The sequence below is a fragment of the Orbicella faveolata genome, unplaced genomic scaffold, assembly GCF_042242905.1.
Source record: "Orbicella faveolata isolate gen_17 unplaced genomic scaffold, um_ofav_v1 contig_14, whole genome shotgun sequence".
Taxonomy (NCBI): Eukaryota; Metazoa; Cnidaria; class Anthozoa; order Scleractinia; family Merulinidae; genus Orbicella; species Orbicella faveolata.
The window spans coordinates 11,973,928-11,991,548 of record NW_028301541.1 but is presented as its reverse complement, the minus strand read 5'-3'; the positions used below and the strand labels follow the sequence as shown (position 1 = coordinate 11,991,548).

The following is a 17,621-nucleotide window of genomic DNA, read 5'->3' as shown; positions in this document are numbered from 1 at the left end:
TTTGTGTGGGAATCTCCATGTTAACTAAGGAAGAATATAATGATTAATAACAATGCCTTGTCTTTCTGAATAAGGTAGGAAAGAACAAGAAATGCCACCAAAAAGCACAGAAGACAGTTCTGTTCTGTGATCAAGATTTTTGGTGGCTTCCAAGAAATCCTTGAAATCATGGCTCTATATTTCATAATCACACCATCTTACACCTCGATCTGCTGATGTAATACTAGTTCCGGCTGAAACTATTAAATCATTCGCAATTTACCTCATACATGTACATGTTGGATTATTTTCATTAGTAACAACATTCCGAAAAATAACTGAGGAGCTCCGCGTTTAGGCTGGCCTAAATCTATATATTAACCGTCGGAATATACTAGCACAAGCTCAGTGTGCTTTCATTTTGGTACAGTCACAGGGAAGAAACCAAATTCAGCAGATATTTCAGATGATATTTCAGATGTTTCTTCAAAAACAATAATTCATTGCAGGCTTAAAATTATAGGAATATACTCTCCTCCCATCGCTTCGGCGGGTTTGGCACTTTGGTGGAAGCTACCTTTCTGAGCGATTGTAAACGGTGTCATGTAACAGTCACGGTAAGTCTACCACCTGTACGTTTCTTTTAAGGGTCAGCGGTTTTCCAGTTATAATTAAATTTCAACCTGCACCCTGCACCTTTCAAAAAAGACCTGCCGGTCGCAGTCGACGTGAAATCTCCGATGGCGTAATGGTCTTAATCTGGAACTTTCTTCGGGATATGAATGGGCATGAACGATACGAACGTTACAATAATAAAACTCTTAAAAGTCATGATTAAATTTAATTGGTTTTTCCATGAGTAAAGGGCTAGCAATGTAGTCACACGAGTCACACAATTCAAGAATTACGTTATCCACGGCTATCTTTAGTACGGTGGTTATTTCCCTACCAATGACGTAATCCTTGTGCGTTCTGACACGTTCTTTGCTTCGCTTGCAAATATTTAATTTTTCTTCCGATCTATGAACTCGCTGCGATGAAACAGCCAAAGAATTTACCCCATTTGCCTAAAACCACAAGAAATACTCGCAAAATTGCAAATAAATTAATGACCGTCGCTTCTGGCGAAATAAACTTGCAAAGTAAACACGATCTTATTTGTCATATAGCGATAATAAACGCTGCAACGTCAGCGCATCCCATTGTTGACGTAATACCTTCTTTTAGCGTATTTATTATTCCCTTGGAATCCAACGCTTCGATAAAACCAAAGGAAAATATATTTTACTCACAAAGAAAACAATATCCGTAAAATTGTCCTTGTATTAATGTTTCAACAGCTTTTGGCGAATAAACATCACACGTTGCGTGACTCAAATCTGGGGGAGACGGAGTTTGGGTCTGGTCACTGACAAAACGAAAAAATCATGAACACGAACATGAACCGCGATCGGCGGCCCATGGCCGCGCGGTTAAAAAATGAATAAACCACGGGTAGAACATGAACCGCGCTCGGCCCATGGTTGCACGGTTAATAAGCCCCGGGTAGAACATGAACCGCGCTCAGCCCATGGCCGTGCGGTTAATGAGCCCCGGGTAGAACATGAACCGCGCTCGGCCCATGGCCGCACGGTTAATAAACCCCGAGTAGAACATGAACCGCGCTCGGCCCATGGCCGCGCGGTTAACAAGGTCTCTTTAACCTTACAATGGTAGTCAGTCTTGCCGGACGCCAAAATGTAAAAATGGTCCCATTTGATGTTAAGTTCATAAAATGCATGTTTTTAAAATGTTAATCACCCCTGTTTGTTTTATATTTTTAATCGAGCTACGATGGCCGAAGACCAAGAGTTTCTCTTCCCCTAGTTTTTTTAAAAATTCACCATTGTGGGTGATGAGTGATGAGTGAAGAAGTTAATCACGTATAAGAGAAGCAAAAAAGAAACGGTAAGCAGACCTAGACAGTACTCTACCTTACTCACTGAATATTGCTACGCTACAACTTTACAAATAAGCATAAATATAACACCAGTATCCATATCGAACATAATCGCTAACATTATCTGTACATCCTCTTAAAAAATATCTCAACTATGCAAAAAAAACATACTCCGTTTACTTTCTGCGGTAAATTAGAACAAATTGACAAGCCTCAACTGCAAAAAAAAAAAAAAAATACTCATATTATCGAAGAAGCAATACCAGGAATATAAAATACTGATACATTTGTATCTGGTCAGTGATATGTATTATAAATTAACTAAAACAATATCAAAAGCTGTCTTCACATGTCTTCAGTCTTACTGATGTACAATGTTCGACATAAGCTTAATTGTTATTAGCCTGTTCCAGGCTCTCGGTAGTTAAGAAAGAGCGGAAAAAAGGGCGCTCGTCGTCCCTGATTTTCGCTCTCGCTCCCCCTCTTTTCTCCCCGGCTACCAAGAGCCTGGAACAGGCTACATTGCTACTTACACGTTAATCTTTTAGTCGAGATTGTTTTCATTGTTGGCCTTTCACGTCAGGGGATTCTCAAAATTCAAGATGTGCGGGAAAGCATTTCGGGAATTTTGTTCAAGGGCCTTTTTTGCGGAGAAAAACTACTGAATGAAATGTTGCAACGTAAGAACAGAAACAGATAACTCTTCCTCTAATTGCCTTTATGATGTCTCTATTACCATTTTGGATCTCTGTATAAGTTGCGAGGGCTGTTTTACCGTGAGACCACAAATGCAGTTATCTCGTGAACTCTCCTAATAGTTTCACTGGGAAAGGCGCCTGGCTGGGACTGGGCTCTAGTGGGGTTCTGGGGCTGTCAGCCTGAAGCAATGGCGAAATCTCACAAACTGGAATTCTGACTCCAGAACAAGAATTAATAGTCATCTCATCGTGTCTTTGCCGAGCATCACTTCCAGTTATACAATCATAGTTGCTTATGCTGCCAGCTGAATTACTTCGACCAAGGCTCAAAACATGACTACAAAATGAAGCAAACTGCCTGTGTTGTCCATACACTAAACAGTTTAAGAATCCTTGCTGCGTGTTCACTACGGCCTGTGGAGAACACAAAATACTAACATTACCTTAACTCAGGAAGTGGAAATCGGACCTTTAACAAGAATATTCCATGTAAGATTGACTAAGCATGCAGACTGTGATAAGCGTGATACATCCACATGATGGGATAACTTTCAGCAGCCACACGCCCTCATTGAAGAGTAAGGCAAGTGTTTTTGCTGTCTCAGTACACGGACTTCGGTTTGTGGGCAGATAGTGAGGCCGCCACCGCATGGTTAGGGCATTGGTCTTGTAGATGGAGGACCCAACTGTGACCAGGCCGTGTAAATAGCTTGCGGGCTAGTTGGGATCCTTAGCTATGTTGTCCCAATTCACTATACCATATACAGCTCCTAGGACCGGAAGCGCATAACACAGTTTATAAAACTGGTATTGAGTCTGAACGTTTGGCTGGCCAAGTCAAGGTTTTTTCCTATTACACTCTCCAGCCTTTTCCAGGCGTTCATTGTTGGGGAGCAGAGCAAAAAACGGCGACAGAAACAATTAGTGAGGACTGCGTCGCGGGTCCGTCGCGGGTCCGTCGCGGGAAAGCGTTCCTTGCACCAAGCCCCTTTCTACTTTGTTCGCTCGTCATTTTTCACGCTTCACCCGAACTAACTGAACCCCATTTTCCATTAAGATACTTCAAGATAATTCTTCAGTTTTACAATTAAAACTGAAATCAATGAAGACCCTGCTAAAAATATATATCTTAAATATATAAATATATGTTATTTGCTGGCTGGGAGATCCGTATGGTGAAAACCTGTGACCGAGGTCTTGAAAATGTGGCCTCGGGCAGCATTTTCAAGCCCGAGGTCACAGTTTTTCACCATACGGACCGACCGTAAGCCGGCAAATAACATGTTTATTTTTTTTTCCTGCAGTAAATTGGTTTTACAGATTACAAATGGGTTTGTTTACGCAGCTCTTGTCACTGAATCGGCTTCCGCGCCGTCTACTAACGATTTGTAAAAAATCTCGGCAACGAGCGGATAACCCAGGTAGTGGACAAAGAAAGATGTATTAAAAAACAGTTTTTTTTCGAACTACTTTCGAACTACTACTCATTTATTTCACCAGTTAAGTTTTCCAAATTGTTTTCGCGGTGTGAAATTTCGTGCGAAGTTTGAAGTTTTACTACAAAAATAATTTCTGTCAGTCGTTGCTTTTAAAATCACTTCGTCACTTTTCTACCGTAAATTGAATAGCAGAAAGCGAGAAAATTCGTTAAGTGCATTCCACAGAAATTCTTCTAAATACAGCAACGATCAGAGAGGTAAACTCGACTGAAATTGACTCAAATTTTATGGCGAGAGAAACACAGGATTACGCGCCATTACGGCGCGAAGCTACAAACAATTAAGCAAACTCTCACAACTTCAAAACAGTCAAATTGAATTTACTTACAGAGACTTTCCTGGCCATTTTAAAGTGAACAGAGATAACCTTGCGTTGACTAATCGTCGATGGTTGTGTAAAAAAGGCAAAAGATTGACGATTACCGCTAACTTTTAGGAACGAAATTTAGGCAGCGGGAAAAAAATCCGGCCCGTGGGCCGTACCGTAAAAGCTGGACCGGTCACGTGCGTATGATTAGCCAATCAAATTCGAGGATTTAGGATTCCGGCCCGCTCAGATGTTTGATAAAAAAATAAAATACATCATTTTTTTCTCAAGCATCTGAGCGGGTCGGATTCCTAAATCCTCGAATTTGATTGGCTAATCATACGCACGTGACCGGTCCAGCTTTTACGATACGGCCCACGGGCCGGAATTTTTCTTCGCAGCCTAAATTTCACTCCTAAAAGTTGGCGGTAATCGTCAAACTTTTGCCTTTTTTACACGTCCATCGACGATTAGTCAACGCAAGTTTATCTCTGTTCACTTTAAAATGGCAAGGAAAGTCACTGTAAGTAAATTCAATGGAGTGTTTTGAAGTTGTGAGAGTTTGCTTGGTTGTTTGTAGCTTGGCGCTGTAATGGCGCGTAATCCTGTGTTTCTCTCGCCATAAAATTTGAGTCTATTTCAGTCGAGTTTACCTCTCTGATCGTTGCTGTATTTAGGAGAATTTCTGTGGAATACACGTAACGAATTTCCTCGCTTTCTGCTATTCAATTTACGGTAGAAAAGTCTGATTTCAAGTGATTTTAAAAGCAACGACTGACAGAAATTGTTTTTGTAGTAAAACTTCAAACTTCGCACGAAATTTCACACCGCCGCGCAAAAACAATTTTGGAGAACTTAACTGGTGAAATAAATGCAACTAACACAAAGTAGTTCGAAAAAAATCTGTTCTTTGATACATCTTTCTTTGTCTACTATCTGAGTTACTCGCTCGTTGCCGAGATTTTTTTACAAATCGTTAGTAGACGGCGCGGAAGCCGATTCAATGACAAGAGTTGCGTAAACAAACCCATTTGTAATCTGTAAAACCAATTTACTGCAGGAGAAAAAATAAACATGTTATTTGCCGGGTTAAGGTCGGTCCGTATAGTGAAAACCTGTGACCTCGGGCATTTTCAAGACCTCGGTCACAGTTTTTCACCATACGGACCTCCCAGCCGGCAAATAACATATATATATTTAACTCTTGCAGAGTATCAAATCGCAAACAATTATTTATTAATAAGCACTTAAGAGTGCCTGCCTGTAAAAATCAGACAAATTCTTAATTTTGCGGCGAGGGTCGAAAATTCGATTTCGCTCATATTCTTATGGTAGATAGGCTAGGGCATGACAAAAACTACTGTGTAGTTTTTTTTGCAAAATATCCTTTTATTTCAAAGAAATATGCAAATTACCAAATTCCGTTAAAATCGTCATTTGATGCACTATTTTATTAAACAAATTTGAGAGCCCCGCATGCAAAACCACATCATTCTTCCGTCCTTACAACACTGAAATATTTTTGTGCAATGTTTAAATGTGTACTAGGTTGATTTTAGGGAATGTTGCGTTGTCTTTTTGGGTGCAAAATAATTAAATTTCGAAGACATGTATTTCATTCACTTAAAAGTACTTCGTGAATATAATTAATTTTCACCATGTGCGAAACCTTCAAATGGATTGAGCTTCTGGTGGTTGAATCGCAGAAGGATGGGTCTACAGATTCCTGTAAAAATTTGTTTGGGCAAATGATTGTGAGCGACGCGAGAGCTTTTCAAAGTACGTCAAAAATGCAAATATTTGACCATCCGTCGTCAAATTCAATTTACGGGTTTATAGACGCATATTTTAGCATGCGCCACATGACTTGACCTATGTTAAGTTGAAATAGACACAGAGCTGATAATTTCGAAATGTTCTAACCTTATTTGCTGTAAAAGGCAGGTCCAAAAGCCGATTTGATGTATTTCTAGCCGATCGTCGCACAAAAAGCAGAAGTTTGCTTTTGTTTACACAACGTTAAAGTCCGATGTACATCGCCTACTGTCAACGTATTATTGGTCGAATACCATGAATCTGTGACCATCTTTCGGCGCATATGATCATCACTGCATCTAAGTCAAAATCGTCCGAGTCATTTGTAGATAGTTCCTTGCTTTGCACTGCGCCAAACTATTACGTTTGATCGATTGCTGACCATTGCTGATAAGCGCGTCGGCGCAGCACAATCTTACAGCCGTTATTCGTTCGTCACGCAATGCTGTCATGGCATATGCTGCGCGTTTGTGAAACAATTTATTCATTGTTTATCTGTTCATATATATATATTATGTGTATATTGATATAATTGACACGGTATTCTATAGTGAACGTGGTCTCGGTCCAAATCACGTTTGTTGAACGTTCTGATGTTTCAGACAACAGCTGATAAAGCTAATGCCTGACTCACTACAAATTTAAAAAAATCGCCATAAACAAATTATAGAGCAATGAAGCAAGAACTAGCTGAAATAAAAATAGGAAATCACAACGTGTGTAATTCGTGAGAAAAACAGACTAAATTTAATTAGTAATTACGTGAGTAAACAAACCCTGGTCATGCCATTTTATTTCGCGCATTTTGTTTGCCTCGTGGCGAGGTATTGGTATGTTTGTAACAGAAAATGGAGGACTGTTGCCAATACAGTCCAAAATTATTGTCCGTAAAATACTGAAAATAAAACCCCTATTGACCAGTTACCTCTATTAAGCGTCCGCGGCCACCTTTTGGTCGTTCCGATAAGGGTTTCTCTATTGTCTTTACCCCTATTAAGCGGCCACCCAAAATTTAACAACTGTTTTGGAAAGGGCGATGGCAGATAAGAGTCTGAAATTGAACGTGACGAGTGATAATTCAAACACACGTCTATCATGGGTGTCTTGAATTGACATGTTCACCAAGAAATTTATAACCCGGTGTTGAAAAATATTTAAGGCACACCAACCTCTATAAGTGGCCGACCCCTGTTAAGCGGTCACTACCCATTTCCCCGAGGGTAGCCCACTGTATTGTATGTAAAGTTAACCAAAAATAATTGCACAGCGCGAGAAGACCTAGCTACGAGTTTTAGCGCTACAGTATTACGCAGGGCATGCAGGTAGCAGTGGTCGGGTAAAAGATGACAACAGGGGCAATGGTAAACTATTCATTCTTTTCATTTCTTGATTTAATCTGTTCCTACTCAACAAGGTTCTGTGCTCCCAGTGGTTCCAAGTCTTACGGAGCCTTACGTATTAGGATAGAAATTGTCCTACCCCTGCTTCCTAAAATGGGATGACAGCATTGCGTGACGAAGAAACAAGGAACCGCTGCAAGCAAGGATTCAAGTAGCAATAGATCAAACCATGATGATACATACAGATAGACAGACAGACAGACAGACAGACAGACAGACAGACAGACAGACATACATACTTTATTTAATAAGTAGGTCGATAAAATTGGTAGCTAAAAGCTGATGTGGACCTACAATTAGTATATTACATTCTAAATAACAATTAACAATAAATCTAAAACTAAAATCTTTACAATGACGTGAGGAATGAATGAAAATAAAGTAATTAAAGTAATTATACTGAAAATTACCTATAATCCGATCAAACGTAATATTTTGGTGTAGTGCAAAGCAAGCGACTATCTACAAATGACTTAGCCGTTTTTGAGTTAGATGCAGTGATCATACGTGTCGAGAGAGAGTCACAGATTCATGGTATTCGACCATGACAGTTGGCGATGTACATCGGACGTTTTGTAAACAAAAGCAAACTTCTGCTTTATGTGCGACGAATGGTGAGAAAAACACGTCAAATCGGCTTTGGACCTGCCTTTTACAGCAAATAAGGTTAGAACATTTCGAAATTATCAGCTCTGTGTCTATTTCAACTTAACATAGGTCAAGTCATGTGGCGCATGCTAAAATATGCGTCTATAAACCCGTAAATTGAATTTGACGACGGATGGTCAAATATTTGCATTTTTGACGTACTTTGAAAAGCTCTCGCGTCGCTCACAATCATTTGCCCAAACAAATTTTTACAGGAATCTGTAGACCCATCCTTCTGCGATTCAACCACCAGAAGCTCAATCCATTTGAAGGTTTCGCACATGGTGAAAATTAATTATATTCACGAAGTACTTTTAAGTGAATGAAATACATGTCTTCGAAATTTAATTATTTTGCACCCAAAAAGACAACGCAACATTCCCTAAAATCAACCCAGTACACATTTAAACATTGCAGAAAAATATTTGAGTGTTTTAAAGACGGAAGAATGATGTGGTTTTGCATGCGGGGCTCGTAAAATTGTTTAATAAAATAGTGCGTCAGATGACGATTTTAACGGAATTTGGTAATTTGCATATTTCTTTGAAATAAAAGGATATTTTGCCAAAAAAACTACACAGTAGTTTTTGTCATGCCCTAGCCTATCTACCATAAAAATATGAGCGAAATCGAATTTTCGACCCTTGCCGAGTTATTTTCCATATTTATGGACAGGGACTCTTAAAGGAGAAGGTCACTCCAAAAACTGTGTATTTTTTTCCATCACCAATAAAAAGTTCACATTGAGTTGAGTTACTCACCGTTGTTTTCGCTTCTGAAGTGGATGCGATCCCAATGAAAAAGAAGTGAAAAGTTCGACACTGGGAGCCGCCATTTTGAAAGGATCTTGAAGGCCAGGCCCCATATCCGTGACGTCATTCCGTCCGAGAGTGTGTTTGTTCTTTTGAGCTTTAGTATGGCTGCTCTTGAAGCCAGAACGTGCTAGTGATTCCGCGGGAGATAATAATCAAGCTGAATTGAATGATCGGTTGGAAAATGCTCTGTGGTGTACTTGGGAGAGATGTGCAACCATACCGACGCAAAAAGAATGTGTTTGTTGCCGAGAACAGCCGGAGTAGGTCACCAAGATGAAAGGTACATTTTGCAGTACAGTTGCAATGGACGCAGTTAGTGGAAGAGGTTTATTTTTAATTGTAAATTGCTCTCAAAATTGAACTGGTGGCTTAAATAAATCCCCAGTTTAGTGCTTTTGATCTGATTTGTCTTCATTTTTATGTTACTGGCGGTTCAATGCGGTGGGAGTTCAAACTGACGAGTTTTCAATGGTGTGTTTAAATCGGGCGGATGCTTTCCACCTCACAAGTCTGTGTTTTTACTTATAAGATTTGGATACTTTTTGCTCGTGCTCGTACGTGTTTGCCTGGGTTTCTTTACAATTATGGACTACGTGGACTCTTGTGAAATACGCAGTGACTTTACATGCAAGATGCGAAGTGAAATCGACGTCTTTGACGTCAAATGTGAAATTGACGACATTCCTTATCAGTACCTAAAATTTTTTTGAGAGAATTGTTATTTGTCTCAGTGTTGGAAAGCTAAGCATATGTAATAAATTTTGGATAGAAGAAAAAAGTATATACAACTTTCACATGCGTAAACCAGCGGAAGGAAAATTGACTCTGCAAGTGTGTTTTTCGTATCGCATGTGTCGTGTTTACTGGCATCGTTACTTGACAAAGCATGCAGTAAGATTACGGCTTCATTTTTTTTACCGTAGCACAGCTTTCATTAGCAACTGTAATTCCCAAAAATAATGTGAATGAAATAAAAAAACGTCCTTAATTAATGATGAATTGTGTTGATAAAATTGAAAACAAATTGCAATACATTTCAGACAAAATATTATTTACATGCGATATGGGATTTCGCTATAGCAGAAGCTTGTTATCGGTAATTGTCGATATTTTGATAGGACTAATGTACAATTGACTACTCCTTCCGATGTATTTCAAATCAAATTAGACAGCATTTAAAATTTGTAAGTATTTTAATTCAGCCCTGGCTGTCAAGGCCGATTATTAAACACGCTCTAAGTTTTCGGCTCACACAAAAGATTTATAATCGAAACAAATGCTTTTTCGATAAAAGAAAGCCGAAGCGGGTTAGTCTGACATGTAATTTTTAAGAAATCTGCGGGGCATTTGAAGTTCCCACAGCACCCTAAGAAATTTAATAAATTCACCCCAAAAAATGCGTGCAGTCGCTATGCATCAATGAACACGAAAACACGAAAAACCTTGCGCCAGTCTACGAAAAATAATGAATCAAAGCTTTCAACATGGAAGCTTTTTTATAAACACTGGTAAGACTGGTAAATGAAGAATAGAATTTCATTCAGCCATTTTCCCTGTTATTATAGAAAAAAAAGCGGCAAACTCATATATACATGCAAAACCCGTGATTCACGCCGTTTTAGCGTCTTTTCGTGAAAATATGTTAAGCCTGAAGGGTTGAAAATTTTTGGCGACTAAAAGAGTTGTGCTGGTGACCAAACCTGAAAACTTAGGGGCCAGCTGACCCCAAGGTTTTTTCTTGAAATTCGAGTCCCCGTCCAGCGAGGAGCTTCAATTTCTTGCGCAGAAATAATATTTACCAAATCAAGTCAACGACAGTTCTGCCGAGCAAAAATATTTTTAACAAATGAAAAGTATAACTGATAGCTACCTCTTTTCGTTCCTTGCGATGCGCCGTTCGCTTGCAATGCGTGCCTTTACAGAGGCCTTCCGTTGAAAAATTGTCGGAAAGCATTTTTCAATGACCTACTTCTTGTGTTTCCATCCACAAGCTCAAATCGGCATTCAGTTTTGAAACAGTTGTCTGTGAAATGCTCGTTGCACACATACACATTTTTGAGTTTTTTTGGCATGAATCTCTCATCCCGACGTAGCTGTTCGAACCACTTCTTTGGCAATTTTTTGTTCTTCGCAGGCAAATTAAGGAAAGTTACTACTCTTTCCCTAACCTTTTCGGTTCGGGTTTTACAGCCCGGGGCTCAACATTTTAGCTCACAACTGAATAAACGAATTTAGAACAGAAAAGGAGAGCTTTAGCCTTTGAGCTTCGCGCCAATTCGGACTGAATGACATCACGGATATGTAGCCTGGCCTTCAAGATCCTTTCAAAATGGCGGCTGCCAGTGTCGAACTTTTCACTTCTTTTTCATTGGGACCGCATCCACTTCAGAAGCTAAAACAACGGTGAGTAACTCAACTCAATGTGAACTTTTCATTGGTGACGGAAAAAAATACACAGTTTTTGGAGTGACCTTCTCCTTTAATGACTGGCCCCAAGGGAAACAGTGAGTATTGTTTCCCCGAGGCCAATCTGAGGGGAACATTGAGGTCGAGGGAAACAAAACTCACTGTTTCACGCGGAGCCATTCATCAAGTGTTTTGTTATACCTCTCAACTCAAAAATAGAAAAAAAACTGCGAAGAAATCATTTGCTTGAGGCTAGCTTGCTCACAAATTTGCCGCAGTTTCAATGAGCATGACCTGATCACGTACGAGTCGAAAGTTCAAGTTGTTGTTTCCCTAAGGAGTTAGTGAGTTTTGTTCGCTCTAGGGAGTTGACCCACAACACGTGACACGTTCTCCTCCAGTCGGTATAACGTGTTTTATTACACGACTTATCTTTGGCTGAAATCGATATTGACCGCGGTCTAGATTTTCCCATCTAGACCGGCATCTAGACCGGTTTCATTTTGAGTTGAAAAAGTAGCAAACTAAAATACAAAAATTTTCACCATTTTCTTTTATTTTCTTCTCAATCATTTATGGAAGTGCCAAAAAGCCTGATGACAAAAAAAGTAGAGAGGACGAGCAAATTTCGGCAGGTTTAAGTTAAGCTCATCGCCGTTCGCAAGCAAAATGACAGCTAGTACAAACCAGTTACATTAAACGAATTTAAGTTTTCTTCTTTGCCATATAATAAACATCTTATTAACCGAGCAGGAGGTCTGTATGGGAGAATCTTGACCTCTGTCGTAGGTAGGTAAAGGTAGGTAAAACTTTATTTATGCAGGGTGGCCCATTCAGCACATTGGCTGGTATCCAGAGGGGCCCTGCTAAATACAATTTCTAAAAATATAAAACGTCTAATAGTATAAAATAGTTATAAAAATAGAGTTAAAAGAAAAAACTAACGTCTAGTAATTAAAATAGTTATATAAAAAGAGTTTAAAAAATTGAAACGGATTACAAGCATGAACTGGTAGGGAAAAAAATAGATATCATAAATTAGGTGCTATAAATAAAATGGGCTTTGACAAGATTTTTAAAAGAGGAGAGTGATACAGCTTGTTGGATTTTACAAGGTAGTGAATTAAAAAGGGCTGTGCCAGAAAATCTAAAAGTACGTTTGCCAAGGCTAAGTTTAGGTTTGGGTAGATGGAGGTCAGCCTTCCTTCGAGTGTTGTAACCATGTACATTGTAGTTCCTAATGAAATAGTTACTTAAATACTGAGGAACTAAGTTATGCAAACATTTAAAAACTAAAACACATTTGTGGGAGTTGTGTACAGACCTCACTGCGTTCGGTCTGTACTCACGACCTCGGTCAAGATTCTCCCATACAGACCTCCTGCTCGGTTAATAAGAGCTAGGTAATACCCAGGGGCCGATTACGGGCCTGCAAAAACAAAGCAAAAAGCCCTATAATCAACAACTTATTGACCTCAAATGTTCGCTCCTTACGGGAAAATCTCAAACCTTGGCCTTACCTTATTCGTACCGTACTCGTTTTGAGATTTTCCCGTAGAAACCTCACTCTGTAGTTAGTGATGTACTTTTCGCGTGTCTACGTTTATATTGTAATTTACTTGCTTATTTCTTGCAAGAGACGATTGACTCTTGTTATCAGCCGAATTAATGTAAGTAACAACAAATGTAATAAACGTTAAAAATAAAGGAATTTCATTTCACTACCTTAATTTTCTCGTTACTTCAATTTACCTATTATTGTTATGTCACTGTACGGCAACTCGCCACAATTAACGGATGTTAACTGCGGGTAGTTTGTGATCGTTCCTCTTGTTTTTGTAGAATTGAAGTGTGGTGCTGATGCTGAGAATCATCAGTATCTCTGTCGAGACACTACCACCTTAAGCGTTGACTCAAGACGTGTTCACGCAAAGTGATATTAAAGCTATTCAAAAAATATATTTACTAGCCGTTAATGTACTTGTCAAGACAGAGATGTAGAATGGTAAGAACTACATACAAGCACCGAATACTACAAAAAAACAAGTGAGACATTCTCAGACAGTGCAGAGTTACGGCTCTGATACAGTAGTCACACAGGTCCTCACCCCTGCCGTTTTCCTCTTTGGAAGTCAACTAGGCCTTTTTCTCCTTTGCAGAATATGAGCGGACAAAAACTTGAAAAGGCATAACCTTAGCAGTGTGTATGTTTCATGTTTGTATTTTCTTTCAAGGCCCAAAAATAACTTACAGTTTATTACCGTTTGTCGAGACGGCTTTGAATTTTATTCTGGTGTTTACGTTGAGTTTCGTTCATTTTAAATTCAATAATACGTAGAAGTAGCAAGTGTGACAATTTTACTTTTCACGCCAACGTTTGTAACTGGATACTTTTGTTTTCCACGTCAAGGTATGCAATATGATACCCCTGTTTCCTCGAAAATATACGAAAGATGTGTATTCTTTTACTCACTGCTGGAGATAAACGAATTACTGGGCCGGTTTCCGGTCTCCAGATCAATTGCTCAAAAACTGACGGTATGTGGAAAGGATATTTAAAAGAAAGCAAAGAAGAAAATTTTGGTATTAAGGGACCGTTCATTTTTTATAAGGTAGCGGGGGCTGGTGGGATTTGGGGGGGGCCATGCGAAAAAAAATGGCTTTCGAGGGGGGGCCATCCCAAAAAAATAAGGGAAAAAGGGGGGGTCACGTGAAATATTTTAGCAAAACTTTAAAATGGTATAATGTTTGAATATCAAAAAAATTGCTATAGAATAAACATAGAAGGCAGGATACAAATTTATTACAAACTTTCCTTTTGCTTTAACACTGTTATTTTCGAATGCAACTTTCACTGGCACTCATCTTCATCTTCGGTGTTGTCAAGTTCTTCGTCGCCGCTTGTGCTACTATGGGAGTCTCTTTCACCAATGTTGCAAGAAGCAGCAATGCTTTCCGTCAGAGTGTACTCTGCAGGGTACACGAAGGTGTAAACATAATCTCTGACTTCCTACTCAAGGTTTGTGGTGATTCTGCTTCTTGCAGCATTGGTGAAATAATTCCCTTCCAAGAGCTGTGCGATGTATGGCCCATTTCTTCTAAATAACGACGTGGTAACATCCTCAACTTTAATACACTCTTCCAGGACGGCCGTTCTAGGAGGGTACACAAGGCATTGTGGAAGATCATTTCCTAGCGGGTTTCCAACACAGATTCCATAAACTCGTTGGACGTTGTTTTCAGTGCGCTTCCTCTTTCTTTCATTTGGCTTTCTGCGGTTTTCTTTTTTCCTTCTCCTTTTGCTGATGTGCTGTTTGAGGATGCCCTTGAATATGCTGTTATAATTGCTCTTCTTATTTTCTAGTGCTTCCATGTCCTGCGTGACCTTCGTCAATTTAGCTTCTATACATTTGATCTGTTTTACATTAAAACTGTGGGCAAATTGTTCGCCCTGCTTTAAAGCAAGCCCATTGGACTGAAAGAGTGTGGAATCGTGTTCCTTTACATCTTTCAATATGACATTCAACTTTTCCACCATTACTCTGTGCTCTTTGATGGAGAAGTTCAGTTTTCTTCCATCACTGGGCTTCAACTGGTATCCTGGTATGGAAAACTCACTCGCCCTTTCTGAACAGCCATCCGCACTTAGAAAGATTGCTTCTTTTGCTTGTAAGATGTCAAACCGCCTGGATCGTTCAGCTGTAAACCTTTTCTTAAACGACTCGTCGCTTTCGCCATTATTGCGCATTCTGGAATTTTGCGCATTGGAAAAGCAGCAAGAGTGAGAAAGTAAAGGCAATTGTAAGACATTCATGCTTGCAGCAGAAGAGTCCTCTCAGAACTGGCCAACCAACACTGAGAAATGCCATGACATTGACACAAAATGACAACAGGGCAAGTGCTGACAGCAGTGAAACGGATGAAAGTGACAACGATGAGTATGACAGTGATGCCATTGACTCTGGGGGAGAAGATGACTCAAGTGACGTCATTCTTGCATTCATCAATTCAGATGAGGAAGATGCCAATGAGAGGCCAAATGCCACACGCTCAGGGCGAGCCATAACTAGGAGATCCGAAATTGACTTCTCTTTCTTTTGATTTGTTTTTTAAACGACAGCTCTCTGTAGTATAGGGTTTGTAAATATTGTCTTCATGGTGAGCACAATAATGTGAAGTAGGGGAATAATAGAGAAATATTAAAAAAGTTGAAATCTAAATATTTTTTGTTCAATTTTTTTTTTGGGGGGGATCATCCCAGAAAATGACCGCTATAAGGGGGGGCCATGTGAAAAAATTGGTAAGCTGAAGGGGGGTCATGCGATTTTTAAATGGTGCTTCCCAAATCCCACCAGCCCCCCCCCCCCCCTCCCTCATAAAAAATGAACGGTCCCTAAGTGGCCTAAAATCATGATTAAAGCTCTGGGTGTATATTTCACATATGATTAGAAACTATTAACGGAAAAGAACTTTATTGAAAGGCTCGATAGTATTAAAAAACTCATTAATATTTGGTCCTCTACGGGCCTGTCTATTTATGGTCAAGTGACATTAATTAAATCTTTTTTGATCCCAAAGTTCGTCTACGTATGTTCGTTACTTCCTACACCAAAGGAAATTGTGAATAAACCGAATCAATTGTTATTCAAGTTCTTATGGAAAGGTACAGACAAATTAACTCGCGTGTCAGTAATTAACGATTATGAGAAAGGCGGTCTAAAACTGATAGATTTGGAAAGCATGGTCAAATCTTTAAAGTTTTCCTGGCTAAAACGACTATTTAACGATTCAAATGCTAAATAAAAGACGTATTTACTTCATCTGTTAAAGCCCGTCGGTAGGAGGTCTGTTCTTTCTAAATTGTAATTATGAAGTTTCTGATTATACGATATCTTCTCAATTTTACCACGAACTTTTGTTATGGTGGTCGGAGCTCCGCGAATCTGTTGCTTCAGAAAGTGATTGGAAAAATATTGTTTTGAATAATAAAGAGATTCGAATAGATAACAAGCCGGTTTACTAGAAACACAGGCACGCAAGGCGTGCAAGAGTTATTTTTTGTGTGAAGTGTCGGAGATAGGAGCATTCATGGTACTGTAATGATTTGGTGAATTTGACATTTTTTCTTTGGTTGCGATGTTACATCGGTCATGGTAAGATAGCTAAATAGTAAGCCATAAAATGTTTGACTGAACAAACTACAGTAATCTGACATGTCTCCAGATTAATGTAGATACCATCTTACTTTCTAACAGGCAATTTGATTCGTTCTTTGATACAACCCGGTGTGACACGTGCACATGCATAACTCCCTCACTCACCGATCACATAACCCTTCCAACCCCCAAGAGAAATTTTTGCTCAAAAATACTCAAGTTAATTTTGGGACTTTTTCGCGTTTTATACGAGACGTAAGTTTACCTTTTCACACAACACAACACAACACAACACGACTTCACCGAAAATAGAAAGAAAGAGAAAAAAGCCTCTGACACGTTGAAAGTCTGATTTAATTAAATTGCACTTTAACTTGGTGCCGCGCAGTCTTCAAAGAACATTTGAACAGTTTTCATACTTTTTACCTTAAAAAATATCGGACTGAAATGAATGTCATCAAATAAAACTATTAAACTGCTAATGCAGAGACGTAAAATCCGTCCAGAAATGAAAGCTTTTTGTTTAATATCCTGGAAACAATAGCCAATAACTTGTCAGCTCTAAGTGAATTTACTCCCATATAAAAAACAAAAGTGTTAAGTTACCATTTGTTACTAAAGATAGCAAACATCTCGTGGGAAAGAGTGGTGACGATTCGTCAGCTCTAATTGAGTTTACTACCTTGTGAAAAACAAGAGTGTCACATTACACTTTGTAACTAAAAAACAAAAATATCTTGTTATATTTGCATGTCACAAGAACCAAACAATCGTTACTCGCACTTACTATTGTAAACGTTGGAACTGTTTCAAATCTAACGTCTCGTCCCCTCTAAAACATGTCCTAAGAACTAGAAGCGACGATTCGTGACCTCTAATTGAATTTACTCCTTGTGAAAAAACAAAAGTATCAAGTTACCTTTAACTAAAAATAAAAATATCTCGTTGCATTTGCATAC

At 39.1% G+C, this 17,621-nt stretch overlaps 1 protein-coding gene across 1 annotated transcript in view; it reads right to left on the bottom strand.

Moving 5' to 3' along the window:
* Nucleotides 1–2,187: 2,187 nt before the first annotated feature.
* Nucleotides 2,188–17,621, bottom strand: part of LOC110060141 (G protein-coupled receptor 143-like) — a 67,534-nt gene continuing 52,100 nt past the window's right edge. Inside the window, exon 8 of the mRNA XM_089286649.1 lies at nucleotides 2,188–3,030. Coding sequence (XP_089142775.1) covers nucleotides 2,713–3,030 — 318 coding nt within the window. The 3' untranslated portion in view covers nucleotides 2,188–2,712. The remainder of the gene's footprint in view (nucleotides 3,031–17,621) is intronic.